This window comes from Varanus komodoensis, unplaced genomic scaffold (genome assembly GCF_004798865.1).
Source record: "Varanus komodoensis strain SLA01 unplaced genomic scaffold, ASM479886v1 scaffold31, whole genome shotgun sequence".
Taxonomy (NCBI): Eukaryota; Metazoa; Chordata; class Lepidosauria; order Squamata; family Varanidae; genus Varanus; species Varanus komodoensis.
Window position 1 is genome coordinate 5,749,200 of NW_025335780.1, and position 25,269 is coordinate 5,774,468.

At 40.9% G+C, this 25,269-nt stretch overlaps 1 protein-coding gene across 2 annotated transcripts in view; it reads right to left on the reverse strand.

Annotated features, from left to right (window-relative positions):
• Window positions 1-6,409: 6,409 nt before the first annotated feature.
• The window catches only part of DACH1 (dachshund family transcription factor 1), a 396,438-nt gene continuing 377,578 nt past the window's right edge, over window positions 6,410-25,269 (reverse strand). The window contains exons 11-12 of one of the 2 annotated variants that reach the window (XM_044437901.1): window positions 18,812-18,855; window positions 6,410-9,080 (exon numbers count right to left, since the gene is read on the reverse strand). In XM_044437901.1, coding sequence (XP_044293836.1) covers window positions 9,063-9,080; window positions 18,812-18,855 — 62 coding nt within the window. In that variant the 3' untranslated portion in view covers window positions 6,410-9,062. The remainder of the gene's footprint in view (window positions 9,081-18,811; window positions 18,856-25,269) is intronic. The other variant, XM_044437902.1, reaches the window with a different exon arrangement.

Sequence of the window (25,269 nt, forward strand, 5' to 3'; positions counted from 1 at the left end):
CCCACTAGATTAAATGGGGGAGAGTGTTTGAAACACCATATATCAATTCATACTTATCACAGTTCAGGACTGCCTGGAACATGAGCGTGGACTTTCCCACCTTCTTTGTCAGCATCGCTGGGGTGTATCTACCTCACCTGCCAACACAGCTTAACACTGATGGCACACGTGGAAAGGAAACTTACCTCTGTGTGTGCTGACCTCTGATGTAACTGGGACCTTGAGCCGGTGTCTGTTCACAAATTTGTGTGCACAAATTTGGTGAGCAGTTTTGCAGCAGCTGAAATTCAATTTTGACTACACTGAATGTTGTACAGGTAACTTTTTCTTGCATCATATTTAAGTCTAGCTTAAGAAGGAATGGGAGAAAGTAATGAGGGATAAACAGACAAACAGCCCATGCACTCCATTTTCCTCATGCCTAGAATACAGGACGAACAGCATGAATTAATAAATACGAACAATCTGATTAATTCAGTAATCAAATTCATGGGCGAAATGCTTGCTGATACTAATAAAATAATCTCACCAATGATTTACACAATTAATTTCAAATCAAATTTTAAATGAATCTTTGTCAGTTTGGATTAAAGAAGGAAGCTTTTTACGTGTCCTGTGTTCAGAGCTCCATGCGGCACACGTCGCAAGTGATGCCTTTTCTCTTTCTTTCCATCTTTTCTCCCATCAAAACAGGTAAGGGCGAGCTTACTGCTTGGAAATACTCAAGCATGATAAAAATAGACATGCTTATCTTGTTCTAATAAGGACACCCAAAAGTCTACTGTACATGCATAGTGAACATGTGGAATGTCTATATTACATCATTTAAAACTGCAAGTGAGGGGAGTGACTCCTGAATGTCCACCTGGGAGCAAACAACCTACAGAGAGAAAACTAGCATCTCAGGAAGAAAGAGTCTAGTTGTTCTCCTAGTGTTTTATTTGCAGGGTTTGTTTGGCTGGTTGGGGTTTTTTGGATGTGGGGAAACATTCAGAATTGGTATGCGTAGTTTGCAGTGTGAGAATTGATTCAGCCATCTCTTCACGTTACATACACAGACCTGCACATACACAAAATATTACTTTAAATCTGTGTCTAACAGCTGCAACTTTCTCCCTTCTCTTGCCCTCTTTTTACTTCAGATCAGGGGCAGGTCCCTGATTCCCATTAGGGCCCTAGCAAGGGGAATGGCAGTCCTTTAAGCTCCAGAGTCCCTCCCTCCTGCTGAGTAAAAATGAACAAAAGATGCCACTGCTAGTAATGTCCATTTGACGTTGCTTCATTGTCCAGCCTTCATTTGTCTGAGGGCTGATTTGAGAAGACAGTTGGAAAAGTGTCTTCTCAAACTTCTCACTTTAGAGATACGGAAATCCCTTCTATGGGTGTGACCCCATTCGCACCTCCTTTGGCCCTTTGGGGGCAGGACAGTCCAGGCATCCCCTTCTGAGGCAGCAGAATTGACCGGGCCTGTGTTGCTAAGCTCAGCATTGAGGCCTAATTCTGTTTCCTTTGGTGGGCTGCCATGATGCATAAATATTACACATATGAACAAATCACAATGGTAGAGCTCATTATGCTGTTCCTTCTGACTGTGAGCTGAGGAATGTTGGAGTACGTCGCCCAATGGTCATATTTATTTTATTTAAAACATTTCTATGCCGCCCCCATCGCAACAAAGCCTCTGGGCGGCTCACAAAGGATACATAAATACACAAATAATAACAGTGTAACAATTTTTAAAAAATTGTTTAAAACCCCCGGTGCATCCTCGGCTAAAATTTTTAAAATTCTATTAATCCAAATAATTTAGCAATTAAAATAAGTTTTAAATAAAAAGGTCTTAGCCTGGCGCTGAAAAACAAATAACGACGGCACCAGGTGGATCTCTCTGGGGAGCGCATTCCATAGGTGAGGCGCCACCGCAGAGAAGGCCCTCCTCCGGGTACTTTGCTTCCTGATGTTTCTCACTGAAGGCTCCCAGAGGAGAGCCCCTGCTGCCGATCTCAGGGGGCGGAAGGGCATATATGTCTGACATGTATCTGACATATGTTTGTCATATGTCCGATAAAATGAGCTTCTTCAAATAAATGTGATTTTTATTAGAGTACTTTTTGCACGGCTGAGAATACCTACCTCATTCCTGCACAGTGCCTGTTGTGACCGACTGGATGATTTTCAGCTTCCATTCTCTCAAAGATCCAAATGTCTTAACTTCTGGTTCAAAACTGTGCCTCAGTGTTTGCTTTCACTTCATCAGTGCAGTTCATTGCCAACTGTACTGGTCATTCATTGACAACTGGACTCATACAACTTGTTTCGTGTGTGCAAAATTGAGCAGGTCTTGTTTGGTTGGTTATGTGGGGCATTTCCCTGTAAACCTTCCTCCCCAGTTGTAACAGTAATTCATACAACATTTTATTTGTTAAACACAATTGTAGCATTCAGGTATGGTTCTCGAAATGATGCTGGACCACAACTCTGATCACCTCTGACCATTGGCTCTGGCTGGAGTTGATAGGAATTAGAGTCCAGCAACATTTTGGGCCCAGATGTTGCCAACCCCCATTTAAAATATACCAAATGGCACATAATCAGAGCAAACAAGTGTCACGGAACAGCCTTTGCATAAGTTAACCCCAAGTTTCACACCAGTGCTTATTCTGAGAACTTGATCTATTTTGCACAAAGACTTCCTTTTCTGAATGTACGGTTGCCTCTACCACAAACTTTCTTTTAAAGTTTCTAGAACACACACACTTTTACACAATCAGCAAGTGATTACGCCTATACCAAGTATTGGCATTTCCCGCACTTTTGCATTTAATCTCAGTAAATGAAGTAATGTAGCTAAGGAAATAGGCTTCAAGAGGCAGGTTTAGGGGACAGGCATTAGAGGTGGAGCCTCCAGTCTTTCATTTGGAGTCCTGAATCTCTAGGAGGTCACCTGTCCAAGCACCTGGGGGTCATGGGCACCTGTTGAAATAAAGCTACCTTAACCATTGCAAAACTCATGCTCTCCAGGAGTGCACAGCTCCAAGCAAAGGTTGCCAGTTCAAAGCAGCGGCAGTTGCTCCTCATGAAATAGCCCCAGTGAGAGAGTGTTTGAGCCAGTAAGGTAGCAACACGCGTGTAATGCCATTTGCTTCCCTTTGATGGCATGTCTGCATATCACTTTCATGTGGTCTTTTCCCTATAAACACAGATTTGGCGTTTTGATTTCCTTCAGTTTATTTGGAACGAGCTCACTCATGCAGGACGGAGGCTCTCCTCTCCTCTGCTGCATAGCCTTGCAGAAGTATTCGTCCCCCTTGGGCTTTCCTACATTTTGTTGCGTTAGAACCTGGAAATAAACTGGACAGAATTGGCATTGCTACTCCTTGATGTACACAGGATACGCAACACCAGGAAAGTGCAAATATTTTTATTACGGCACAAAAGTTAACAAAATGAAAACAAACCAGCACTTATTGGTTGCATAAGTATTCAGCCCCGTTTGCTGTGACCCATACTGTAAGTAGCCAAACGGACTCCACCTGCATGCAATTCCAGTACCAGATGACCTCGGATTAAACACAGCTGTTCAATAAGACCTCAGGGTTTGCTGGAGCCCATCTCTACTGTAAACAAACAACACCATGAAGCCCAGAGAGCCCCCAAAACAACTCCAGGATAAAGTGGTGTAGAAACATCGGTCAGGGTTTGTTATTTTTTGAAATCCCAGCCTATGAATAGCCTCCAGAGTGGGGTTCGAATGAACCCTAGCAGAACCCATCCTTCAATAGCATTTGTGTACTTCCTTGGTGTTCATCTTGGTCTTGCAAAGGGAGCTGAGCCAAGAGGAAGTCTGTGCGTGCTCACAAGATGAAGCTTGCGCAACTGGCAACCTCCTTCTGCAGTAGGTGCAGGAGCACAAATGGAAGGGAGATGCTGCAAGCGCATGCAGGGTCCCTTCCTGGTGAACCCCGTGAGACTAACCTTCTTCCACGTCGGGTGCACGACAGAGGGGTTTGGATGACTTGACAGACCAGTTGACACGGCAGAACAAGATGAAAAGGCATCATTGCTTGTCATGTCAAGAGAACCCACTCGCCATATAAAATCTCTCCAGATCTCAGCAGCGAGACATGCCATGGCTAGAGAAGTACTTATCAATGCTGAGATTACAGTGATTGGTTGCATGCCTCTGAAGGGTGACATTTTTGGACCTTTTACTTTGCTAGCCTTTTCTGGATGACCTGGCAGCTCAGTTACACCTTGGTGAACAATGCCATACCCCATTGTGAAAGTGCTGCCAGTGCTTTCCATGGCTTGCTGTATCCTCTCGCTCCAGCACTGGAATTAGGAGCTAAGTAATTCCATGGAATCATGCAGCATGACCAAAGCTGTCTCCTTGCCAAAGCCTAGCTTGAAACCCGCCTGAAAAGGAGTCAGGTAATCAGTGTCCTCCGCGAGGGCCTGGAGTTGGTGAGAGGCCACCTACCCTGGCCAGGAAAGGAGCATTTGCTGCCAGCCTACAGTTATTAAGGTCTTCCAGGCTGAGGAACATTTCTTCAGGAGTGGTCTCACTGCTGCCATGGTGCCACTTCCTTTCACAAGGTGCACTCCCAGCCCAATTAGTTCTCCCTTCCTTGCTGTCATTAATACACTGGGAGGAGCAAGCATTCAGCACAAGGAGATTGCATAAACCTGTCCAAGCACCTGGTCAATATCCTTGAGCTGTACCAAGTGAAACTCACCCAGTAAAACTGGATCAGGCTGTCATGTCGTGCCTCACCGCATTGGTTTGGTTGCTCAGCATGCAAATCGGTATAAGATGACTTTCATTTTTCTATATTTGTTCCTGGGGTTGGTTGGAAGAATAAACATGAAATGGAAGAGCTCATATGTGCAGGCAGTACTTCTCCAGATCACATTATCCTGAAGATGCTTGCTACTACTGACACATTAAAAAGCAATTCAAAGCATCTGTTCCACAATGAAGTGACTTCTTGGCCCGGTTCACACGAGTGTCATGCAGCTAACAGGCCATAAAGTCTTGGTAACTTTGCCACAGATACTGGTTAGATTTCCCTAATTACTCTCACTACTGCTGCGTTCCATGCCATTTGAACACGAGCGTCACGGTTTCTTTCAGGGGGCAACAACTTCCAAGTGATGTAAGTTCTGTTGCCCCAATCCCGTCATGCAAACTGTTCCTCTGTGCCTGGCACACAGTAGAACTTTGCTAGTAGGGATCAGCGCCCAAGCTAATGAACAAACTCTGCTAACTTTGCTTTCAAATGGAAGTAACTTTCTCTACTATAAGCGTAAGGCACCATTATGTATATACTGTCTCCATTACGTTAAGCACGTATTTTCTACATGGATAACACTTCCATGCTGGCAAAGTGTGAAATTGTCTTGTGAGACTATCAAATGCAGTTCTCTGTCACCCATCGTATCATATGTTTATTTATTTCAGATTTATTTATTAATTTAAAACTTTTCTAGACTGTCCCATTACCGAAGTCTCGGGTCGGTTTAACAATCGGTTTATGTTGGAAGACAGGTATTCACAAGGTTTTCACGAGATCTTATGTGCATTCCTGCCCAGAGAGAAGTGATTAAAATGGGAGAGGGGTTAACAATTTTAGGAAATGTTTGAATGGGAGAAATGAAGTGAGAAGCAATTACAATACTTAAAAATATACCTCTCTGGACTGAAAAGAAATCCCTCATAAAAAAAGGATCCCTCTAATTCAGTTAGCATATATGTTAAGGCTGCCAAATGTTCCGCTATTTTAAACACCCTTTTCAATGTTTAAAATGTTTGCAGTAAAAGTAGGAACATGCATTAAGATTTTAAAAGTTTTTAAATAACTTGCCGAGCCTGATTTGCCTGAAAGACACGAGAGGGAAAAGGATGAGAAGATACAAGCGCCAGAAAGTAGGTTAGTGCGAGAAATCTTCCATGCTCTTGTAGTTATGGAAATAACATGTTTTGTTCCATCAGTATGTCCACTTTACATTATTCAGCACAAAGCTTTGTAAAATAAGAATCCTGGGAATATCACAATATAAAGGGGGGAAAGGTACAAATAACAGCTTCATAAACTGAGAAATGTACATAAATAAATCATGCAGATGGGGGAAGTTTGCTTAGCTGGCAAGAAACAAAATATGGAAAATCTGCTTGTTAAACAATAACCACAGAGTATGCTTTTATGATGTGTTTTTTCCTTCTTCAACACAGTAATTCATATTAGAGGTAGAAGCAGTTGCATGTTAAATGAAATCATCCAGCATTCTTCTCGCATTGCAAAGAGCTGACTTGCGTTGTTTTAAGACGCCTCCCATTAGAAAGTAAATATTCCTTCAGTGTTACACATTTCGCAAAATTTAATAAAGATGGACTGTAAATAAACTCGCAGCAGATTTCAGACAGTTTTATTAGCAGATTGTTGAAAAGGAGGAGAAAAAAAAGAAAATTAAATACAATACCAGTAAAGGTGGTCCTTACATTGAAATCAGGCTCAAATAACTAGGCTACCATAGAAAATTTTTTTCCAATTCTTGCATTATGATGTAAAAACAGATTTTTGTACATATTTTGTACAACAAAATTCATAATAACCTTTTTCTCATTTTTAGAAAACTTTAAATATATAGATAAAAATAGACAATTTTCATAGGTCCTACATGAAGATGAGTATGTTCTGTTCCAAGGGCTTGCATAGCACGCAAAGGTGGTTATAATATAGAACAACTAGACATTAATATCTTTAAGATTACAAAAGCATTTAAACAATAACATGAACACAACATTTCTTCATAATCTAGGCAAAAAGGGAAAAAAACCCTTCGTGTGTAACTAAAAAGAGGCAAAGAAACCCAAAGTCATCATACGGTAGCAATTCATGAGCTGTAGTATTTACACTTGTTTTAATATGATATACTTCTTTTCCTCATTTTTCTCAGCATTTTCATTTACCTATGCACCAAACCAAACAATGATGCATACTCAAAAAGTCTGAAAAGCATACACTGTAAAACAATTCAACCTACTTACAGATGATTCTCTGTAGGAGCAAGAGCGTAGTAGGTATTACTACAGATTTCATTTGTAGGGTTTTTTGAAAGCCTTAAAAAAAACCCCTCTCTCCTCTCATATAAATAATTTAGGAATTTGCCACAAAGTCTGTCTAATAACAGCTGTTGACCCTTTAAAGACTGCATTTAAAAATAATATAGTTTTTCTGAGGTTTTTAGCATTTTTTTAAAAAAGCAAAAACAAGCATCTGTTACAATGATCAGGTAACGATGTTTGAATGACAGCATAGTTTGCAACGTTTCTTCTTTAATTCCATGGGATTATATTTTAATGTATTTCTGGATGGTAAATCAAATTGAGGCCACTCACCCTGCCCCAACCACCCTGAATCGAAAACAGAGTTTTGAACAACACCAACAAATTACAGACACTGAGTGGCTGAGTTTTAGGAACAGAATTATTTCAATCTGAACACAGATATAGTTTTGACAGTCATAATTATTTCCGGTTTTGTTTTCATATGGCATTGCATCTTGTATCTGCAAAGAACATCACAGATAAGCTAAGCGTAATCCCATGTGATAATGGATCTTCAAGGTAGTCTTTAAAGGGGTAAGTTGGAGAAGTATGCAGAAGAAGGAAGATAATTTCAGATGTCGTGAGCATTGAGTTGCAGCTTGCTTCCAGTTATGAGCACAAGGGTGGAAAACAGGTATCTTAGCATTTATAAAGACAGTAAAAATAGCACGCATCCTGCCTTGCCTAAGGCAAGGTAGGTAGGAAGGACATAAGACTTCAACTTCATCACTTAGCTCTACATGGTATTGGACCAATACATCACGTGTCTGTTTAGCCTCTGGGGGGGCTTCCTCCCCAGCAATGCTGAAATAATATGACATTGACATATAAAAATATTTCTGGAGGGTTGATTTGCTCTCGAGCCACAATGCACTCTCGAAAGGGCTGTTTCAGAGCACTGCCCAGTAGGCAGATACGAAGTGGCTGGCCTCCCCAAATGCTTCAGATCGCGTTCATTAATACTGTGACTTCAGGACAAATATTTACATGCCTGCATGCGTTAAAATTAGAAAGATGTCATTTTGGACCAACAGGGTGACAAAACATATTATCTAAAATTGTTGTTTTCCTAAAATCTAGTATTCTACTGCATACATAATACCTTCTTTGTGTGGTTTGTGGTTATATACTGTACATCTGACCAACAGTTTCAATAAGAAGCATTGTTATTCTCCCTCCCCAAATACTGCCAGTTTAGAGTGAGAAATTACAACCCATCTTTTATCTGTTTTATTTACTGAAAGAAAGAGACTACTGCAAACAGTAAAACCATATTATTTACTTCCGTACTTCTTTATTCCAAGATCAAATTGTTTTGACTTCTGCAATGTGCCATTGAGTTGATCTCTTGGAAGGAAGGTATGAGGGAAAAACTTGTCTTCAAGGGAAACAAAACTCTCTCCTAGAACTTGGGGTGGGGGGAACTGATGTAACTTTGTGATTAGTCTTTTCCTAGTTTGTGTTTCTAGGAATCCTCTTTATGTCCCTTTTAGAAAGATTCACTCCTCTACTGTCTTGCTGGTTTATTTATGGCATTAATAGTCTTCAGGTACAGAAGCAGACACTGTGGAAGGTTTGTTTGATGTGCTCAGAGAATCAGAGGAGAACACCGTTTTCATTCCATTGAAAAGGGAATGCAAGGTCTTGTTCTGGCCAGTCTGTACAAGGAGGTGTCAAAACTGCAACTTTCTTGCTCGCTGGCTGGTAAGAAGAGTGCTACATAACTTGTAGAAACATTCTCTGCAACCCATAGAAAAGCTGCAGGAAAACAGTGGAGGCTGCTCTTGCAGAAAGCTTAAAACTTCTGCATATGGATACATGAAGTGGCCAAGTTGCCTGGAAAGCACCTTTCTTTTTGCAGAACTTCCAAAATGGTGAACGTCTTACTGCAGAGTTCTTGGAACTGTAGCACACGTTACGTAAGCTCGATAAGCTCAGTACATTACAGTAGTTTTCAAATAAAGTCTTCCATCTAAAATATAAATAAGAAAGAATGAACATGTGGCCCTTTATTACAGTTAAGCACAGCAATTATATGAAGAGAGAAGTGATGGAAGGGTATTTCCTCCTGTCACGATACGGAATCGCATCAATGGCGGCATCTCAGACAATGTGAATGGAAATAATTTCCCCTCAGTGTTCCTCACAAACATCACAACAGATTTTTAAGGGTTCCAAAGCGCCCTTCCTAGATTTTAGCCCCTTCGCCACTTGAAGGAGCTCTGGGGGGCAGCTCCCTGTAGATCCACAGACGTGGAGCAGTAAGATCACTCTGCCATTCTCACTGCTATAAAGTAAACAAGATGATACACTTCCACTTGTCTCTGGTCAGAGTTGCTGTGAGACTTGCACCATCTTCCTGCTTATTTCCTGAGCCTCAATTCTCTAGAAAACCAAAGAGCTGGCTGAGCTTTACAGCGTGGAAAAGAGTGTTTGGAGGCGATGACATCCGTGTCCTTTTCCAGAAAGGGAGACGGAGGTGGCCAGTACACCAGAACTAACCGGTTGACTGGTGAGGGCTACAAGAGACAGCAGGAGTCCCTCCCTGGTCAGTGCCCAACACTGATCCTGTAATATGCACCAAGAGACACAAAGCTGGGACAGAACCACACTTCACCTGTCTCTCAGAGATACTTGCCGCGTCAGTCTCCTCATCCACAACTAGATCATGAGTAATAAAAATACCGTTATAAAAAGCAGGTTCGCAAGGCCATGAAGTAGCCCAAAATCCTCTGGTTGGGGAAAAACCAGAAGAGCTGACATAACTTCCCATGTACTGGCATATACAATTCCCATCATCCTATACCTCTCTGTCCCTAACCACCGAAATGAGCAAATGCAGCTCTCTCTCCAATGACCTCATTTCTCAGGTACATGACAACATTACTGCTGTTTGATTAACATGCAGTCAAATAGTCAAAATAAACAAAGCAGATTAAGACACGTAAGAACAGTTAGATCACTAAAAGTGTTTAGCAGAGACACAAAAGAAACCAAACAATGCTAAGCAGTAAAGTAGCAAGACAGTAATGTGTTAAAGGAGTACAGTGGGAACTCTGCAGCTCACACTAATTTAATAAACTGCAGAGGCAGTAATGTATTCAAAGAAAAATATCAAAGAAGTAAAGTGCAGCTTGCAAAACAACCAAAGACTGCAATAATACAATGATAAAATACGAAACTGCCAAACATGGGCACTGCTTTTCCATATAACAAAACTAACAGTCCATTTGTAAATGTGGAGACAGCTCTTAGAACAAACTATTTAATAGGTTCCACTGAATTACAGATGTTTCGCTTTTTTTCTGAAATCAACCGAACAATGATAATCTCTAAGGGGATACTCTTACATTTCTACATTTCAACTATAAAACGAACTTTTAAGAAGATGGGACATTAGAAATCAATTGTGCATTAACTAATTCAGCTTTAAGGTAGCAGAGGACTTTTTCCTGCCAGCAGAAATTTACCCTGACTCAGAAGCACAAAGTATTCACAAGGTTGAGAGCTAATGGCACATAAAGACAGAAAGCAGAGAAAGCATCCGTATTGTTCACAGACTAGGATCCTTCTCTTCCCAGTTCAGTTGAGCTTCTCAGTGGATAGGCTTTTGGTGGGGACAGGGCAACTTTGGCCCTTAGGGCTTCTCACCCAAATGCAGAAACCTTTCTTTAGTGCTGAGCAGGGCTTCCCATGTCAGTGCTAGAGATGCTGGATCCCTGTAAAGGCCTCCCTATTCAGTGTGCATGGACAGGTAAAGAGCCGTCATCTCTGCAGAGGAGAAGGGACTCCAGTGGCATCATGGGGTGGGCCTCAAGGGGAAGTTCCAGGGAGAGAGTCCCCCTGGCTATCTTCCAGCCTTCTTCTTTGCACCTTCTCCTCCCTCTCTTCTCAGTGCTAGAAAAGGACTGCAAGCTCAAGAAAAGGACTCAGAGGTTCCCCAAGGAAATGTCAGGAGAAAAGGTTTCTCTAGCGCTGAAGGGAGTACCCACGTTATCACTGCTATATGGATAATGAAAATGGAAGCAGGCTCCTTCCATGCAAGGATTTGCTGACTTAAATCACCAAGGGAAAAGGCTATTTAAAATTAAAAAATGGATCAATTACCCTATGAATATCTCACATATTTCCAGGACCATATGCCTACTCCAATATATTGATTTACCACTAAATATAGGATTAACCTAATTTAGAATGGGATAAGTGTATATATATATTATACATGTACACACATTCAGAACATGTTATACAGGGTCTATTTAACAGAACTTGACAGAGCAAAGCAGACCCACCATAGCCCATGGTGTCAACTTCACAACAATTAGGAAAATTTAGTATATAAATTAGTCTGCCACATACAATGCTTGATCTCAAACAAATTTTCTCAGGTTTGGCTGCTTTTTACATAATTTGTTCTGTTGCAGTTATTTTATTGTCACAATATGTAACAGAAACATAAGAACTACTCTGTTATATCAATTTCTACCTGCTCTTTTGTAATTTAAAGGGTTACAATAAAGCATTTATGTATACATATATACTCCTTCATGGTTTCTAATTTACAAAGAAAAGCACCCTTTAAATCAAATTGTTTAATCAAATGCCATTTTTAAAAAGAGAGTATAAAGCCTGATTTAAAATGCTTGCATTCCACTGAATTTTAAGCTAATATAAAAGAAATAAAAACCCAATTGCAACAAAATAAGAAGGCACTTTTTTTGAAAATTGCATACATTTTATCCATCCTGCTCAATGTTTGTACTTGGAAGAAATCCTAATCACAAATGATTTCCCAATAATCAAAGCAGCAACCCTGCCAATCAGCTGCTGAGGACAAGGTGTGTAAAGATGGTGTAAGTCCATCTGGGTGGGACCACCATCCCCAGTTTCCAGCCACTCGGCTGTTTGATTAGATTTGGGCACTGCTGCCTCAGAACCTGTGTTTGCAGTGATATATTCAAAAGACAGGGTCTCTGGCCCAGTGCATAAAGCAGCAACCTACATGCATGGCTTTACGATCAGTAGCACAATTTAAGTAGATAAGTTTTATGCTAACTAAGTTAACTAGAATGAAAACATTCTTAACAGGACACAGGAAGATAATAATTTATACAGAAAACATTGACATTCTTTCCTCTAGGATACCCTTGCTTCTTTATGCAGCAGCTGAATGGGTTTGCTTCCTTTAGCTACGCCTAAGACATCGGAAATGATGGTGATGAATCAGCTCCTCCCCGTGAAGAACTTGCATATTTTGCTTAGCAATGCCTGCAACAGACAATGCCGCAGTTACTTTCAGAGTTCCTAATGCTTCTTCCTTTCCAGACCCCATTTTTAAGGCACCCTCTCCATCTATTCTTTGTCTTCTGAAAGGGTCTCCCAACCCTCTCCAGCAGAGAAGAACATCCTCCTACTCTTCCTTCAGTACTTTTTCTTCTTTCAACTCCTTTTGCCAATTTTTTCAGTTTGTACACAGAAAGGAGCACAAGAGAAACTGCAAAACTTTGAGAAAGACTCTGTTCTTCCTCCAAGGTGAAGGAATAAAGAGGAAAAAATGTTTACAGGGATCTGAGTGGGACCCACACCCTTATCATCTGGATGGGCAACATTAAAAAATGGACAAGTACATACATTCCCCCTTTAACTGTCCAGAAAACTCTAGAAGACATTCTGGGTTGGAGCCAAGATATGCATTGACAGAAGGACTCTGCGCACAGAATGTAGTTCCACTTAATTATTGGAATTCTCCACCCTTCCAAAAAAAAAATCACATCTCTCCCCATTCTGCAGGGCCTGCTGATACTCTGTGTACTATTTTTAGTCAGCTGAAGAGGCTGCACAGGGAGAAAGGGGCAGGGAGGTCCACTTCCACCAGCCTACCCATTGTCTATAGTATTTAACAGCATTTCAGCTACCTAGAATGGGTAAGTTTCAGCCTCAGAGCCTCCAGCACCAGTGCAAGGAGACACTTCATCTGTTTGCTTTGCTGTGTGGAACAGTTTGTCCTGTTGTGTCACAGTGAAACCCTTCAGTGATATTTCACCAATGATGGGGAAACACTGTGCCAGGTGTATCTTGAAACTAACTTTCAGGTCACTGATAAAAAAGACCATCCCGCAGTGTTCCTAGTTCCAGATTGTTCTGGACTTTAAATATAAAAATTGTACCTAGAAACTAATAACGAACAATAGAGTTCCTTCAGGAACTAGTCCATCATTGGCTTTCAAGTGACTGTAGCAGAGAAGGAATACATCTTGGGTTGCTAACACATCTTTGAGTAAGATTTGGCTGTAAATAAAGTTGAGGTAGGATTTAAACTTTCCTATCAAGAGAGCATTCTTTTAAAAAAAGACAAGTAGAGCCTGTTGATTTTGTAACACTGCATGTTTTCTCTCACTGGAAATTATTATTCATTCTGTAATGTCTGTGTTTATACTTCTGTGTGCAAACGTTTTGTGCTACTGAAATCCCTAGCACCCAAGGGAGCGATTTGCACAAACAGTGTAATCAGAACACATTATGTGCATCTGATTACATTCACCTGGTCTCCAAAAGTGACTATACATGAAGTTTACAGGAAGTTGATTCAGGACATTTGAACCGAGTAAGGCCCAGGAATATTAAATCTCACACAAATGCCTTGAAAATATGGCTTCTGGCTTATGCCTTTCTGCTCCCTGCTCAGCATTTCATTCATTTCACACAATGTATTAAAATGAAGCCCTCAGTCAGGAGCTTGGTGTGGGAAGGAGAGCTGATGGGAACCAAATGCTTCACTGGCCAAATAGGTAAAATAAATGGAACATTTCTTTATCTGAATCAGGAAACAAACCTGCTAACACAAGTTGAAGGGTGTGATCAACTGCATTTCCTGTTTGGAAGAAACTTTATAGAAAATGGCTTGCATTTTGTTCCTTCAGAAGTTATTTGTAGGCACCTGTAACCTAATGAGATTTGCCATTTTCCGAAGAACAGCTGTACCTGCATGCCCGAATGCACACAACCTCTTCATCCCAGTGTTGATAAAAGCATCTCTGATCCACAGCTCAAGCGCATTTAAATTACATAACTGCCGTGTTTATTTGTTTTAATAAGCTAGGGCAAATGTGAATTGCAGTGTAATCCTAACCTTCCATTCAATGCGGTGTTTTAATAATTGAAGGAAAAGGAACAAGAACAATAAAAAGGAGACAAAGGCAAACAAATGGGAGATGATTCATGCAATGTTTGATAAAACAGCATCAGGAAATCCAAATAAAAGCAAGCATCTTGCAACAGATGGAAGGGATATTAGACAAACTGTAACCCTTTTCCAAAACACTTACTAGGAAGCAGCTAATTACAGATCAAATCAATTTTTTTGCCTTGCTTTCATATACCTCATTTAATATGCAAGCAAAGCAGATCTTATTTGCCATGTAACCAATACAATACTGATGCACTGAGAATCCGAATTCATACTCAGGGGAAAGTTTTTAAGATAAATCTGATGCATGTTCAGAATTTTTCCCAGTCATTTTACATAGCAATCCTGTATAATCAAGGCTTATATCAAAGCTCTAAATCTTAGCTGGTAAATATAAGGACGCTGTATGCCAAGTCAGATCATGATGCTATCAAGTGCTGTCCCTTCCAGGTCGGGGCAACTATCCCGGGACTAGGAGCGGAAGACTTCTTTTCCAGATCTTAGCATGTTCTACATGCAAGGCATCTGTCATAACACACCTCCGTTGCCTAGAAATGCAAGACTAGGCAAGCCGGAGACCAGCCGGAGAAGCAAGCTGTAAATGGATCCAGTGAGCTTCATGTTGTGTGAAAGAGAGCATGCTGAGACCTTGCCAAAGATACTGCATCGGGGCCAGGCTATCTGGACCCATATATACCTACCCGCTCCCTTAGATCAGCTGAGGAGGCCCTTCTATGAGAACCACCCCTCAGGGAGATGAGAGGGGTGGCAACCAGGCGAAGGGCCTTTTCTGCTGCTGCTCCCCATCTCTGGAACTCCCTCCCTAGGGAAATTCTCCTGGCGCCATCCCTATTTTCCTTTCAGCACCAGCAAAGTCAAACCTTTTTAGGGAATTTTTTAACACTTAGCCTGAATGCTGTGGCCCTTTTTATATTGCTTTCATAGATGTTTTAATTTGTTGTGTTTTAATAGGTTTCTAATGTGTTTTTACTCTGTTAGTACGTTTTACGCACTGCAAGCCACCTAGGAAAGCCTCAGCAATTACGTTGTTGCTAGTTGCGAAGTCACGGCCGACCCAGCGCAACCCCATGGACAACATTCCTCCAGGCATTCCTGTCCTCCACCATCCTCCGGAGTCCACTTAAGACTGCTTCAGTGACTCCATCTAGCCACCTCATCCTCTGCTGTCCCCTTCTTCTTTTGCTGTCAATTGTTCCCAGCATTAGACTCTTCTCCAGGGAGTCCTTCCTTCTCGTTAGGTGGCTGAAGTATTTGAGTTTCATCTTCAGGATCTGGCCTTCTAAAGAGCAATCAGGGTTGATCTCCACTAGGACTGACTGGTTTGATCGCCTTGCTGTCCAAGGGACTTGCAGGAGTCTCCTCCAGCACCACAATTCAAAGGCCTCAGTCTTCAGTGCTCAGCCTTCTTTTTGGTCCAGCTTTCACAGCCATATATTGCAACTGGGAAAACCATAGCCTTGACTATATGCACTTTTGTTGGCAGGGTGATGTCTCTGCTTTTTAGTATGCTGTCTAGATTGGCCATAGCTTTCCTCCCCAGGAGCAAGTGTCTTTTAATTTATTGGCTGCAGTCCCCGTCTGCGGTGATCTTGGAGCCCAGGAAAATAAAATTCTGTCACTACCTCCATTTCTTCCCCATCTATTTGCCAGGAAGTGAGAGGACCGGATGCCATGATCTTTGTTTCCTTAATGTTGAGTTTCAAGAGAACTTTTGTGTTTTCCTCCTTCACCCGCATCAGGAGGCTCTTTAGTTCCTCCTCACTTTCTGCCATTAGAGTGCTATCATCTGCATATCTGAAGTTGTTATTTCTCCCGGCAATCTTAATTCCGACTTATGATTCATCTAGGCCCGCCTTTCTCATGATGTGCTCTGCATATAAACTAAATAGGCAGGGCAACAGTATACGGCCTTGCCCAACTCCTTTCTCAATTTTGAACCAATCAGCGGTTCCATGTCCAGTTCTCATTGTTGCTTCTTGACCTTCATAAAGGTTTCTCAAGAGACAGATAAGATGGTCAGGTACTCCCATCTCTTTAAGAACTTGCCACAATTTGTTGTGATCCACACATTCAAAGGCTTTAGCATAGTCAATGAAGCAGAAGTAGATGTTTTTCTGGAACTCCCTAGCTTTCTCCATGATCCAGTGTATGTTGGCAATTTGATCTCTAGTTCCTCTGCCTCTTCGAAATCCTGCCTGTATTTCTGGTAGTTCTCGGTCCACATACTGCTGGAGACTGGCTTGTAGGATTTTGAGCATCACTTCGCTAGCATGTGAAATGAGTGCAATGGTGCCGTAGTTTGAACATTCTTTGGCATTGCCCTTCTTTGGGATCGGAATGTATACTGACCTTTTCCAATTCTGTAGCCACTGTTGAGTTTTCCAAATTTGCTGGCATATTGAGTGTAGCACTTTTACTGCATTGTCTTTTAGGATTTTGAATAGCTCAGCTGGAATACTGTCACCTCCACTAGCTTTGTTGTTGCTCAGACTTCCTAAGGCCCATTTGACTTCACATTCCAGGATGTCTGGCTCGAGGTCAGTGACCACCCCATCGTGGTTATCAGGGACATTAAGCTCTTTCTTGTATAGTTCTTCTGTGTAATCTTGCCACCTCTTCTTAATCTCTTCTGCCTCTGTTAGGTCCCTGCCATTTTGGTCCTTTATCAAGCCCACCTTTGCATGAAACGTTCTCTTCATTATCGCCAATTTTCTCAAAGAGATCTCTGGTCCTCCCTATTCTATTGTTTTCTTCTATTTCTTTGCACTGTTCATTTAAGAAGGCATTCTTCTAGCCTTTCACTTCCCTTCTTTCATCAGCTATTTGTAAAGCTTCCTCAGACAGCCATTTTGCTTTCTTGCATTTCTTTTTTCTATGGGATGATTTTAGTTCCTACCTCTTGTACAATGTTGCAAGCTTCTGTCCATAGTTCTTCAGGCACTCTGTCTATCAGATCTAATTCCTTAAATTTATTTGTCAGCTCTACTGTATATTCATCAGGAATATGATTTAGGTCATACCTGAATGGCCTAGTGTTTTTCCCTACTTTCTTCAATTTAAGCCTAAATTTTGTAACAAGAAGCTCATGATCTGAGCCACAGTCAGCTCCTAGTCTAGTTTTTACTGACTGTATAGAGCTTCTTCATCTTTGGCTGCAGAGCACGTAGTCAATCTGATTTCTTTCTTGACCATCTGGTGATGTCCATGTGTAAAGCCGTCATTTGGGTTGTTGGAAAATTGTTTGCTATGACCATCGTATTCTCTTGACAACATTCTACCAGCCTGTGCCCTGCTTCATTTTGTACTTCAAGGCCAAACTTGCCTGTTATTCCAGTTGTCTTTTGGCTTCCTACTTTAGCATTCCAATCCCCCATGATGATAAGGACATCATTTTTTGGTGTTAATTCAAGAAGGTGTTGTAGGACTTCATAGAACTGGTCAACTTCAGCCTGTTCAGCACCAGTGGTTGGGGCATAGAATTGGACAATTGTGATGTTCGATGGTTTCCCTTGGATTCGAACTGAGATCATTCTGTCATTTTGGAGATTGTATCCCAGTACTGCTTTTCCTACTCTTTTATTGACTATGAAGGCTACTTCATTTCTTCTGAGGGATTCTTGCCCGCAGTAGTATACCTGATGGTCATCTGAATTAAATTCATCCATTCCTGTCCATTTTAGTTCACTGATTCCTAAGATGTCGATGTTCAGTCTTGTCATCTCTTGTTTGACCACATCCAGCTTGCCTTGATTCATGGATCTTACATTCCAGGTTCCTATGGAGTATAGATCTTTGCAGCATCGGACTCTCCTTTCACCACCAGATACATCAGCAACTGAGTGTCCTTTTGGCTCTGACCCAGTCGCTTCATTCTTTCTGGTGATACTAATACTAGCCCTCTGCTCTTCCCCAGTAGCATATTGGACACTTTCCAACCTGAGGGACTCATCTTCTGGCGTCATATCTTTTTGCCCTTTGGTACTGTACTTGGGTCTTTCATGGCAAAGATACTGGAGTGGGTTGCTATTTCTTTCTCCAGTGGAAATTATAGGCAATTATAGGCAGCCTATAAATAGATGTCAATAAATAAATAAATAAATAAATAAATAAATACATCCAGATTAAGCCTTATTTAGAGGAGACCTATTAAAATCTCTGTGATTTTAGTGGATTGTCCTTTACCTGATACTCATGGAGTTAAGACACACCTTGTTATGTCAGGTTTACAATTCATTAGCCACGACCCAGGCGTCTGCATTTCTCCAGTGGAATTTAAGGCATATTCTTTGGGCACTTCCTTTCCCCAGTGTATTCCTAGACTGGGACTGCTGATTTTTGAAAATGTAAATGCGGTGATTAAAAAAGCAAAGCAAACAAAACAAAACAAAACAGATTTTTTTTCATCTCCTGGTGAACTTGGTTACTTTTTTTTTCACTTGTATCAACCATATGAAAAACTTGCAAGAAAATAAAGAACAAGAGAACTAATTACTTACAATCACTGAACCTGAATTTCTAAAGCACTGCATTCCGGTCACTTCTATTCGAAGAAGAAGGAGAGGGGAAGGAAAACAAAAAATAAACAAATGTCTATGTCAAACATATTAGACTATGAAGTCAGTCCCCATTCTAATCAGCTTTGGGGATGGAGAGCATGTGGCACTCCAGATGTTATACAGCAAATCCCATCATCCCTCACACATTGGCTATGCTGACTTGGGCTGATGTGAGCTACTATCCAACAACAATGGAAGGACCAGACATTCCCCATGATTGCTTCCTGTCTTGATGAGTTAGCTACCTTTTCATACAAAAGTTCATCAAGTGTGTAAAGGTTCCATAGGAACGTGATTCATCAGCAAACCCACAGATGAAACAGTCCTATATCTTACCCCAGAAGACAGAAATGTTGATGGGAAAAGTCAAAAGTTGTTATGATGGCAGTCCAGTGCTTAGGAAGAGGTGTACTGGCTTCTGCGTTAATAGAACATTTATAATACCAAGTGCTGAAAATGGTAAACTGTCCAGCTATTGTGACTGGCTATAAAAGCTTGAACTAACAAACTATCTATCTAATTAAATAAATAAACTGGCACACGTGTTAGCAGCTGCAGCTGCATGTTACAATCTCTTTAACAGGAATATCATGAAAACAAATCTGTGACAAATCTGGTGCTTTTGTCTTCTACATTTCACCGTTAATTGCATCTATGCATTTCACATATATCTTGCTCTTCTTCAGAAATGCCAGATGGTTTGTATGGAATTTCTGATGGTTTCCCATTCAGGGACCAGTGGACCGAATGATGGACCGAGTTCACAGTGGGTTTGTGCTTGTCCAACTGCAACTCCTCTGTGGATCACAGGACTTTCAAGAGCCTTTCCTAACCTGGTGGCCTTCAGAGGCATTTGGACCAGAACTCCCAGAATTCTCCAGCAGGGCCACTGACTGGGAATTCTGGGTGTTGCAGTCCAAACTTGTCTGGAAGGCACAAGGTTGGGGAAGGCTGTGTTACAGGTTCTGCTTTTCGAAGGGGTGGGAACATCCCACATTCCACAGGGCATTACTAAGCATTTGAGCAGAACTAATGTACTTGCTAGCTTTGAAATTAGGGATTTACGTGAAATATGCATTATTTTGAGTAACTCAGCAAGTATTCTTTGACAAGCGCAAAATGGCAGTGTGCAACAGATCTTTTTGCAGGCTTTAATGTCACATTTTAAAACAGAGAAGAAATATGAGTATAGAAGTATATTTACCCGAGTTGGCAAAGAAGCTTTAAAGAAGATTCCATTGTTGCTTTGCAAACAACGATGAAATCTGACATAGAACAGATCATTATCCATAAGGATACACAGCTAATATCAGACTCATCTCCTATTACATTTTACAATAGGACATAGTAATGTGAAGCACTCTTTCCACAATAAATGAATGCTTGTGACCATGGTTACTATCTGCAGTGCTTTTTATGTCCATCACTAGAGCTTGTAACATGAATGGAATTAACTTGTCACTACATGGCTTGCCATTTATTACTTACAACTGCAGATTTACAAAACACGCTCTCTCTCTCTCTTTCTCACACACACACACACACACACACACACACAATCCCCCTCCCAAACTCTTCTGGTTTCTAATGAGGTAAGGTAGATGAACATCAAATGGGCATGTGAGTTCTCTCTCTGCACTGCCTTGCTTTCAGTGGAATACACACACCATTTCCCCCACCTTTTTTGGGACTGCAAAGGCCTTTCTCTCACACAGCTCAAATCCTTTGAGGAGGGGTGAGGAGACTGAAAATGCCTAAGAGTATCATGTCCACAGGTCAATACCTCCAGCTTTTGCACTTCCGGGGAGCTTTCCATTCATTTATTTTCCAGACCATCCAGTTTATGTGTTTGTTCATGCACACATATATGATTCCAAAACAATTCCTCTGCTCAAAATGGTGAAGGATGAGAAAGATGGAGTGAATCCCAATCATGCCGAAGAGAAGATATGTTGAATCTGAGAAGACCAACTTTTTTTTCACATCTGCTTTATGTAGGTTAGTGAATGGTCTGAAAGAAATTACATCCTTTTTCACTTTCCCACTAATTCCTAATGGAACTTCCTAATGGAATACGGTACATGTGGAAATAATACTTAAATGGTATGATAGCTCTGCAGCATTGACCAGAGTGAACAGACACCCTACAGGGATTTGGCTTACACAGGGGAATTACATGTTGTAATTCTAAAACAAGGGCAACAACAGCGATCAGATACTGTGGGCTTATCAGAAATATGGTATAGCTTTTAGTAATGGTATCTTTAATTAAAAATTTAAAGCCGTTAGTTATTTGGAAACTTAGATATATTATGACTGAGTGCAGCTTTCGTCAACCTGGATTGTTCCAGATGTGTGGGAGTTGTAATTCCCCTGTGTAAGCCAAGACTGATTGAGAGAGCTGCAAAGATATAATAGCAGAAAGTCCTGTATGAGCAGAACAGAGCAAGGATCTAGGGTGGGAGATAAGTCCCTCATGAGTATCTACAGATTGCAAACAAATAAACAAACATCTTTTGAAACCATGTATATGAATGAGTCCTTGTTAATGGACATAAGAAAGAAGTCACAGCCTATATATTATATAACTGAACATATTACTGGAGACCCAGTGTGGTGTAGCGTTAAGGACACAGGCCTGGGACTCAAGTGATAAGGGTTCTAGTCCCCACTGAGCCATGGAGTGACTGTGACCAGTCACAGACTCTCAGCCCAACCTAACTCACAGGGTTGTTGTTGTGGGGATAAGATGGAAAGAAGCAGGAGAAGAATGATGTGAGCCATCTTGAGTTTTTTGCAAGAAATAAAAGGTGGGATATAAATCTAATAAACAAACAAATAAAATAAATATGGATAATTTCAAGCAATTGATTTCTAAACCAATGGGAAGAATAACTGGGGATGTAATCCTATAATAGACATTGTTCCACAGTTTATACTAAAATTTCAGTACTAGTGGAGAAAATCAATGAATGGATCCAAGGTGAGGTTCAATCCAGGCAAGGAAGATGCATGGCTGGCAAGTGGTTCGTTAGATGCTCAGATGACTACTGTGGTGTGAGATGCCTTTCGTCATCTTAAGCCATTATTGGAACGAAAACCTCATCTCAAGAGGGTTAACGTGGCAGCCGTGATCCACATTCCTGAAAAGTGTGGTATATGGGGCTGTCTTGAACACAATCCATCTGATGTAAATTGTAACAAAGGAATGCTTTAACTAGGACTAGGTAGTTGGAACATATTATACTAGCTCTGTCTCACTTGCATTACCTTCCAGTTTGTTTCCACATCAAGTTCATACTGTGGGTTTTGACCTATGAACCTCTGTATGACTTGGGACCTTCGTATCGGATGGAAGCATCCTTTCATACATAGGTTGTTTACTGTGGGGTCTTCTCCTTGAGAGCAAGGCATGCCAGGGCTATCAGACAGGTTTCCAGTCCAAGATAAGTTTGGGGACAATAAATAATATAACCGAGGTGTAGGCTTGGTTTTGGCCATCCTCATGACATACTTGGCCATTATAAATGGCTTATAAGCACCACTGACTCAAATGCAAACACCCAGCTATCTTAATATCTATACAATACCTATACAATACCTATACATACAAAGCCTATGATGACTGCAATATCTTATCTACACAACCAGTAAAATATAAGCATTCCAAGAGAAAGAATAATTTAGTGATGGCTTGTACTGAGTTTGTATAAAATGAAGTCTGAATTCTTGAACAGACTTTTTGCATCTTATTGTCTGCAGCACAAAGCAATATTAAGAAAATATACGTATTGTATTTGTACTGGTAATTTTCCATGGGGAAATCTGTCAGATCAGCAGAGAGGGTAAATAAACAAATCAAAATTTGAATTGTCTGTCATGTTTTGGAGCAATCTCTATTCTAATTTTATATACATCAACCAGCATGTATTTCTCATTTTTAAGTCTTTGTTTCCTATGCTCGTTGCTCTACCTTTTATAGGCACCATCACAACATATGTTGCTATTATGCTATGTTTGCTTTTCCTATGCTATTAGAGACAGCAACAGTTTTCAAGAAATAAGGATGACAAGAACATAATAGAAGACACGTTCCTTTTTATTCCTGCTGGTTTACACTTTATGTTTCTCATCCAGACAAATGAGAAAGCAACACCCATTGATACTGTGGGAGCGTCTATCTATCCAATTGTTCTTAGAAGGACCGTAACACTATAAACAGTTCAAAAAATGAAACATGACAACATACACAACACTGAATGGAAGGTCTTGCACCCATCCTGCTAGAGGGATCCTGTGGGCAGCTGTTTTGCCACCATATGAATGGAGTGCCAGGCCAGATGGACCTCTGGTCTGATCCAGCAAGGCTTTTCTGATGTTCGTATGTTCTTAAGCTGATCAAGGACATCTTTGGGAAATGGAAGAAAGCTTCATACGCTGGGATTAGCCTCCCATAGGCCACCTGCAGAACAATGTTGGGCCAATTCTAGGGGAACATTCTGTTGGCACAAGGGTTTATCCAGAGCCCAAAGCAAACTCAGAATATATCCTATAATGTGTTCCATAACCTTTTGTAATGGGCCAGTCTCTTTGGAAGGCAAGGAAGCATGGAAAGTGTTTGAAAACCACTCTTATGAAACTCTGAATCAATGTATATGCATGCCTAACACAGAGTCACTGGGGCAGTGGGTATGAGGTTGGGTGGACTCCGAGGGACGGAATTGTCAATGGGGCCATGATGGGTCGGGCACGACTTTGGGACTAACAACAAAAACAAATACAGTTCTCTAAACAACCAAGCAGAATGTGCAGATCCAGTTTATACATTTTTATACAGGTATTATTATTATTTAAAATCAGATAAAATTAAACATTCTTGTATAGTGTGTGCATATACACATGCACACACATGCCAGATTTTTAAAATGTGAAACATTTCTATATAAAACACCTACTTTATATGAAACATTTCACACTTTGTGTATGTGTAAACATCTTATAATATTTTAAAGAAGGTTTACTTTTAATCTATGCTTTTTAAAAAATAATCTTCACATTTATATACATTATGTATCACTGGATGTGCTATTAGTGGTCATTTTGTATGTCTGTGAACTGTTTTTACTTGTACCCATGTCAGTTGAGAACAGTAAGTTTCTCAAGAACTGCTGAACATGACTAGATGCTTGGCAGTACCTCGTAAGCTACCCAGGTTCCAGATACAAGAATACATACACGAACAGTACCACTAAGTGTTTCATCTTTATTTCCTTTCCTTCCCTAGAAGGTTTTGTCCATTGGTGCTTGTTTCTCATGAACTTTAAGCAATGCTTTTCAGTGCAAGAGAGTATTCGGAAAAGGCAACCTGAGTTTCACAGCCTCCAATCTAGCTCTGGTGTTGCTGCAATGGTTTCCTCACCACACCTCAGAAAATATCACCCTGGTACTGATGACTATTCAAAAGGACATTGGGAAGATTGCAGGCCACAAGCCAAGCCCACGGGGAACTCCGACAGCTATGATATTGAACACAGAGATATTGTGAGAGATGGAAGAGTTTCTATGGTCGTTCGCAGATGTGCCAGCACTCTTGCACTTTAATTTTCACTGTGATGGTATGGCACTGATAGTGGAGTATAGAGTTAACATACATTAACATTAAGGGCTGCAGAGTGATCGTTTTGCTTATAGATAAAAAGTTTAAAGAGAGAGAAGGCGGCTTAGTGCAAGAACCAAAAGGGAAGAAGAGACCTTAAAGATGCACAGACAATAATATATTGCTCAGGGCATTCCAAGTATTAAAACTCTTATTTCAAAGAGAAATGGTAGTGTACTCTGCAGCAGCACAAAATAATGATAGTGCAGAAGACAGTTTTAGTTTTCCTTTGAAACTATTTGGAATGTCTTAACAAACAGCATTCAGTGTACATTGGAAGCCTCCTCTCCCTTTATTGCAGCTTAGGAGGACTGTAAGGTTAGGCTGCCCAATTGTGAGAAACATAAGGATAGAAAGTAATTATCAAATGGCAGACTGGAACTGTTATTTGGAGTACAACTGAAATGAAATTACTTTTGCACTGATGGGTGTAAACAGATCCTCTTGGGCAAGTTATGAATGATGTAAAGATGTTCAAGATCTCAAAAGTTCTGGAAATTGTTATTCCCTGATTTCTCCTGGCTTGTGGAGAGGGGTAGGAGGATTAATCTGACCCCTGATCTACCTGGGATTGCCCACCTGATTCTGAGCATATCCCATCAGTGCCTGTGCCTGAAATTCAATCCCAAGGTGCATCGTGCCATGTCTATGTTACCTATCTCTCACCCACTGGTAGAGGCTGGAAGACTGGAGAGGCTCCTCAGTTGCCACACATTCCAAAGAACAATGGAATAGTTGCATA